General features: G+C 49.8%; 1 protein-coding gene across 1 annotated transcript; it reads right to left on the bottom strand.

The window, feature by feature from the left end:
• Positions 1–1,248: 1,248 nt before the first annotated feature.
• LOC132386768 (killer cell lectin-like receptor subfamily G member 1) lies at positions 1,249–6,966 on the bottom strand. Its single transcript, XM_059959100.1, has 5 exons — positions 6,900–6,966; positions 4,673–4,789; positions 2,485–2,627; positions 1,717–1,781; positions 1,249–1,396 (listed from the first exon to the last, which is right to left on the bottom strand). The coding sequence occupies exons 1-5, from the start codon at positions 6,964–6,966 to the stop codon at positions 1,249–1,251; spliced, it is 540 nt and encodes a 179-aa protein (XP_059815083.1).
• Positions 6,967–7,364: the final 398 nt, after the last annotated feature.

The raw sequence follows: 7,364 nt of genomic DNA, 5'->3' as shown, positions 1-7,364 counted from the left end.
TCTTTGCGCAGTACTGATTGTACAAATGATCAACTCTCGGGTGTTATCAGTCTCAGACAATAAATCAGTTGGTGATTCCGGTGGCAAACACGCGAAGATAGACAGGACATGTACAGGATTCACTGAGTACATGATTCGGGAGGTCACAGTGCAGTTGTACAAGACATCGGCGAGGACAAACTTGGAGTACTGTGTTCGGTTCTGGTCGCCCGTTGTAGGAAAGATGAGCTGGAAAGAGTGCAGAGGGAGATTTACGAGGATGTTGCCCGGATTCGAGTGGCTGAGTTGTGGAGACCGGACTGGCGTGAGGGGTTTATTCTTTGGGGTGCACGTGTGACACTATAGATGTGTAGAAAACCCCGGGGGCATAGATAGAGTGAATGCGCACAGTCCTTTACCCCAGGGTGGGGAATCTACGATCCAGAGTGTCCAGGAGTGAGGTGAGGGTGGGAGGAGAGGAGGGAGAGGGATAACAGAGAAGGAGGGGTGAAGAAAGCTTCAGGGGAAGAATAGGATGGAAGAGATTGCGGGAAGGATTACTTGATAGAGGTCTACACGATTATGAGAGGTATAGATGTTGCCTGGTTTGGAGAACAATTCATATGAAGCAAGGTTAGCAGAGCTGGGACCTTTCTGTTTGGAGCGTAAAAGAATGAGAGGGGACTTGATAGAGGACTACAAGTTTCTGAGAGGCATCGACAGGGTGGATAGTCAGTACCTGATTCCCAGTGTGCCAACAGCGAACAGCAGAGGGCATATGTACAAAATTAAGGGATGGAAGTTTAGGGGAGACATGAGGGGTAGGTTTTTTTACACAGAGGGTTTGAGTGCCCGGAATGACTTGCCAGGGATGGTGGTGGAGTCTAACACATTAGGGGAATTTAGGAGCCTCGTGGACAGGTACATGGATGAAAAAAATAGTGGGTTATGGGGTAGTGTGGGTTTAGTAATTTTATTAAGGATCAAAAGGGTCGGCTCAACATAAAGGGCTGAAGGGCCTGTACTGTGCTGTATTGTTCTATGGTTTAATGGTTCTATGTTCTTTGGTTCTATTGAAAGGCGATTGATGGGGAAAGAGGAATGTAGGAGAGTGTTGGGTGGAAGGGGAACCGAGTTGTGGAGGAGCATGGCTGGGGAAGTGACAGCGTGGGTGAAGCGGGTATGTGCGGATGAGGTGGATAAGAGTGGGGAAGAGAGACGGTGGAGGAAAGCGGATTGTTATGTGATTCAAGTTGGCCCCGGCCAGTCTTAGCAGAGATCCTTGTCCAAATATGGACGCTTCTCGCAGATGAAACGGTGTTGACGATTGCAAAGTTCCTTCCGTTCGTGCGAGTCGCAGTTAACGCAGAAGGACGCTTCCATGTAATCCCTGTACATAAGGCTAGAAGCCTCTTCCCTATCAAAGAAGGATAAACAATTTCAACAGGATCGAAATAGTTCCTGGGGGACGCCCGAGACCATCACTAAACTCGTCCCACCGCATCGCCCTTTCCAAAAAAAAAACCCGTGTCCGTCCTTAAATTAATCCCCCTGACCCACTTTATCCTCACAGACTGTATCATTCCCCAAGCTGATGTCACAACTCCACACTCTCCTCCACAGCCCTGTGTCAGAATCTAATCTACGTTCGTTACCCCTTCGCTTCCCAGAGCCCTGGTGTGTCTCCAAACTAACCGTACTGAATCAGTCCCAATCCAGGAACAATCCGAATCTCACCCGTTTTCGCATCTTCCAATCCAGTATGTTCTGAATGGATGGACGACGGCGTTGGACACAACATTCTGAGGAATTAAGCTTCGTCAATTAATGTTAAGAAGGAGACTCTCACAATGTCTGAATCCAGAAAACTGGAATGGGATGGACGAGAATCTGGAAACTTCACTCTGTATCTGACCCCTGGATAGTGTGAAGGGTCGGTGAGGAGGGAGCTTCACTCTGTGACAGACCCGGAAGTCTGTGGAGGGTCGGTGCGGAATGAGCTTCACTTTGTATTTGACGCAGGGTTAGCGAGATGGGACGGTGTGGAGAGAGTTTTACTCTGCGTCTGAACCGCAGAGTGCGTGATGGGATTGGGCGGAGCCGGCTTTATTTTGTCTGACCCCGGGAGTGCATCATGGGAAGCTGTGGTGGGAGCTTCAATCTCTCTCAGAACATTGGAATGTGTGAAAGTAGCTTCGCTATGCGTCTCACCACGGGAGTCGCTGATACGCCAGCGTGGACGGTGCTTGATAGTGTGTCACTGGACGCTGTGGAGGGAGATTCTCTCTTTGTCTAAACCCGGGAGTGTGTGATGGGGCGGTGTGGAGGGAGATTCTCTCTGTGTCTGACCCCGGGAGTGTGTGATGGGACGGGGTGGAGGGAGATTCTCTCTGTGTCGGACCCCGGGAGGGTGCGTGTGGAATGTGTGGAGGCAGATTCTCTCAGTCTCTGACCCCGAGAGTTTCTGATGGTTTTAACTATCTCCTCTCTCGATGTGACAATTACCTCCTCTTGTTCTGAATTTATTTTCAGCAGCCATGCATCAAAGTTGGAACAACGTTCCTTCGCTTCATCGTAAGATGTTTCCAACGTGGACATGAAATAACACCGGTCTTCATTTCTGATCCAGTCATGGGAACACGTTTGATCTGCAAATCAGCAACAAGAAAAAGTGAATAACCCCCCATACCGCCCTTTCACACACTCACGGGTTCGCACACACAGTGTATCTGCCTCCATATCATCCCATCAGACTCCCAGGGTCAGACAGAAAGTGAATCTCCCTCCACAACATCCCACCAGACACTCCCGGGGTCAGACACAGAGTGAAGATCCCTCCACACCGTCCCATCACACACTCCCGGGGTGAGACACAGAGTGAAGATCCCTCCGCACCGTCCATCACACACTCCCGGAGTCAGACTCAGAGCGAATCTCCCTCCACACCGTCCCATCACACACTCCCGGGGACAGACTCAGAGTGAATCTCCCTCCTCACCGTCCATCACACACTCCCGGGGACAGACTCAGAGCGAATCTCCCTCCACACCGTCCCATCACACACTCCCGGGGACAGACTCAGAGTGAATCTCCCTCCTCACCGTCCCATCACACTTTCCCGGAGTCAGACTGAGAGTGAATCTCCCTCCACACCGTCCTTCACAGACTCCCGGTTTCAGACAGAGAGTGAATCTCCCTCCACACCAGCACATCACACACTCCCGGCGTCAGACGCAGATTGAGTCTCCCTCCACACCGTCCCATCACACACTCCCTCGATCAGAGAAGACAATTTGGATCCCTCTCTGAAATGTCCCGTCACGACCCATGTCTTCTCACACAAAGCGAAGTTAGCCCACAGCATCCCATGACACAGACACGGGGTCAGACCCCCTCCAAAATATCCGATCACACAATCCGGTATAACGTAGAATGAACGTCCCTCTTCACTGTCCCATCGCACAATCCCGTTTTCAGACACAGAGTGAATCCAATTCCGCAACTTCCCGTCACACAGTCACTGGGTCAAACACAGAGCGGATCATCCTACATACCACCTCCACACACCATCCCGATGTCAAACACAGAGCGGATCATCCTACATACCACCTCCACACACACTCATTATGGCAAACACAGAGAGACGCTTCCTCTCTCCATGCCTGCCCTGTGATGAGGAGCGGGTGAAAGAGGGAGATGATGCCTCACCTCTAGTGCTGGTCAACAATTCACAGATTTGAGCCTTGGTTTTGTTGACAGATCTGTACTTCGTTTCCATCTCAGTGAACAGGTGACGGAGATCGCTTTGCATTCGTTTAAGAGACTGAAGAATCTGCGATACTGAGAGAGACGGTGATGAAGGTTTAGCGTTTACAATGACACGTGAGTCAGCATCGCGCTACTGAACGGGTCACAGAGCGTGTGGTGTCAGTGTCACGGTGAAGGGTGTCACTGTAATAGATGCCCTGGTGGCACAGGCAGAGGCTTCGGAGACGCCGTGAGAGGCGTGTCTGTGTGAGAGGGTCACGCTCACGTGTGTGTCGCTGTCGGGGACAGCACTCAGTCGGTGCCATTGTGAATTCAGGTGTCTTTATCACCTTCAGGGTTTTGCTGTGTCCGGGTGAGGTGTGGGTAATTGCCTCAGTGAGCGGTGCATCGTTGGTATGTTGAGGGGCGATACTGTTGCGGGAAGGGGTGTTACAGTGATTCTGAGTCTTTGTCGCGATGCGGTGCGGGGACGATCACGTTGTCGAGCGTGAAGGTGTCACGGTGAAGAGTGTGTCGGTGTCATTGTGTGGTGTGTTTCGGTGTCGCCTTGAGAAGATTTTTCGTAACACGGTCAGGGGCATGTCGATGTCAGTGGGGTGGGGGGGACATTGTTGTCACTGTGAGCGCCATGTTTGTGTCAGGGCGATGTTTGTGTCCGTGTCGCGATTGAGAGTGTATTTATGTCACGTTGAAGGTCGAGACCGTGCTACGGTGACAGCATTGCTGATGTTATGGTGAATGGCGTGTCGGTGTCAGGAAGATTCTTGATTGTGTTACAGTAAAGGTCGTGACCGTGTTGTGCTGAGGGGTTTTCGTCGGTGTTATGGTAAGCGGCGTGTCGGTGTCACTGGTGTGTTTTACAATAACAATTCATTCCTCTCTATTTGTTTATGGTCTGACTCCACTCGGAGACCGTTCCACTCACCATGAACCGGGATTCCGACCACAATCACGATGAGGGCGGCCGCAACGATGCAGAGTAGACAGATCTGACGGTACCGTCTATTTCCGATTTTCTGTTTCGGCTCCTGTTCATGTGCAGCTGTAGGGAGACAATATGACTATAACGCCGTAAGATATGGGAGCACTCGGCCAAGATACAAACCATTCGGCCCATCGTGTCTACTCCGTCATACAGTCATGGCCTAATTCAATTCGTCCAGTCTTTCCCGTTCCCCTGCCTTCTCCCCATGCCCTTTGAATCATGGACCTATCTGCCACTGCTTTAAATGTACTCAGTGAATCGGCCTCCACAGCCGCTCGTGGCAACAATTCCCACAGCTTTACCACCGTCTGACTACAGTAATTTCTCTGCATCTCCGTTCTAAACGGACATCTTTCAATCCTGAATTTGTGTCCCCTTGTCCTAGACTACCCTACCATGGGAAATAACTGCCATATCTAATCTGTTCAGGACTTTTAACATTCGGAATGTTTCCACGAGCTTCCCCCTCATTCTCCTGAACTGCAGATGTACCTCATACGGTTACCCTTTCATTCCTGGAATCATTCTCGTGAATCTCTCTGAACTTTGGGTAATGTCAGAATATCATTTTAAAAATAAGGAGCACAGAACGGCACTCAATACTCCAAGGGTGGTGTCACGAGTGTCTTATGGAGCCCCAGCATCACATCACTGCTCTTATACTCTATAACTCGAGAAATGATTGCAGACATTTCATTCCGCTTCTGCATCACCGACTCAACTTGGAGGATAACCTGTAGGGTATCTTGCACAAGGATTGATTTGCCTCATTCCTGCCGGACATTTTCCTGAGAACAAGTGTTACCAATTAATGCTTCTATTTTCCTGCCAGATAGCTTCATAATTCCCCTTACTCCAATTAAACACTTTCCTAACGTGTCTGTCACTATCCCTCTCCAATTCTATTTTAAGGGAAATAGAATTGTGGACTTCTACCCGAATATCCGTCTGATCCTCCACACTGCGAAGAGAGTAACCATTATCGGAGTGATTATGGGGTTTAGAGACGAAAGGACACTCAAAGCTGTGGCGCATGTTGACTCTGTCATTGAGAGGGCACTCGGTACATTGACAATCATCAACCGTGAAATTGAATTCAATAACCGAGAGGTAATGTTACAGCTGTATAGTAACCGGATCAGGCACCACTTGTATTGTCCAGCGATTAAAATACTATTACCTAGTTTTTTGAAACTTCCGTAAGCTTTTCTGTTCTTCTTGACGAGATCTTGAACAGCCTTTGTACACCACGGTTCCTGTACCCTGTCATAATTCCCCTGTCTCTTTGGAACGTACCTATGCAGAATGCCCCGTAAAGAACCCCTGAACATTTGCCACATTCCTGCAGTACATATCCTTTGGAACAACTGTTACTAAATAATGCTTCCAAATTTCCGCCAGGCAGCTTCATATTTCACCTTACTGCAAGTAAAGCTTTTCTAACGTGTCCGTCCCTATTCCTCAACAATGGTATGGTAAATGAGATAGAATTGTGATCACTTCATCCAAAATACTCTCCCACTGAGAGACGTGACATCACACACTACAGGGTTCAGACACGGAGTGAAGCTCCCTCCAAACCGTCCCATCACACACTCCCGGTGTCAGACACAGAGTGAATCTCCCTGAAAACCGTTACATCACACACTCCCGGGGTCAAACACAGAGTGAATCTCCCTCCAAACCGTCACATCACACACTCCCGGGGTCAGACACAGAGTGAATCTCCCTGAAAACCGTTACATCACACACTCCCGGGGTCAAACACAGAGTGAATCTCCCTCCAAACCGTCCCATCACACACTCCCGGTGTCAGACACAGAGTGAATCTCCCTGAAAACCGTTACATCACACACTCCCGGGGTCAAACACAGAGTGAATCTCCCTCCAAACCGTCACATCACACACTCCCGGTGTCAGACATAGAGTGAGACTCCCTCCACACCGTCCCATCACACGCACCCGGTGTCAGACATAAGGTGAGGCTCCCTCCACAATCCCATCACTTACTCCCCGGTGCAGGCACAGAGTGAATCTCCTTGCACATCGCCCATCAGACGGTCCTGCGGTCAGACACAGAGTGAATCTCCCTCCACACCGTCCCATAACACTCTTCCCTGGTTATAAAGGGATTGAAAATCCTTCCCTCCTTCTCTGTCCTACTCACCTCTCGATGGAGACGGTGAGTCCGGTTTTACGATCTGCATTTTCATGTAAATCTCGCTGTCGTCCATCCTGTCGAGGATCCCGTCTCTGAGCTCAGCGAGACAAACAAACACCAGATGAGCAACTGATAAAGAGAGGAGCCGACAGCCGGGGGAGGAATTGCTGGAGGAGAGGGAGTTTGTGAGAGGAGGAGGTCTGGAGAGATGAAAGTTGCGGGGGCAGGGATGTAGTGAGAGTGGGGAGAAACAGAGGGAAGGTTAAGGTTTGGCGGAAAGAGAATCGTGAGTGACCGGAGTCAGAAAGGGGTATCACTGAAAGAAAGGGTGGTCAAGTAGTGGAAGAGAATGGAGAGAGAGGGGTAGAAATGGAAAGGGTGGATTGTTGGAGGGTGTCAATTTGGCTTCTATATCCAGCTCTCACTTTTTTTCTTCTATTCCCTCTCTCGGGCGGATAAGTTACCTTTACT

The sequence above is a fragment of the Hypanus sabinus genome, unplaced genomic scaffold (genome assembly GCF_030144855.1).
Source record: "Hypanus sabinus isolate sHypSab1 unplaced genomic scaffold, sHypSab1.hap1 scaffold_1295, whole genome shotgun sequence".
NCBI classification, from domain to species: Eukaryota; Metazoa; Chordata; class Chondrichthyes; order Myliobatiformes; family Dasyatidae; genus Hypanus; species Hypanus sabinus.
Note: the sequence above shows the minus strand (reverse complement) of the source record. Positions and strands in the feature narration are given on the sequence as shown.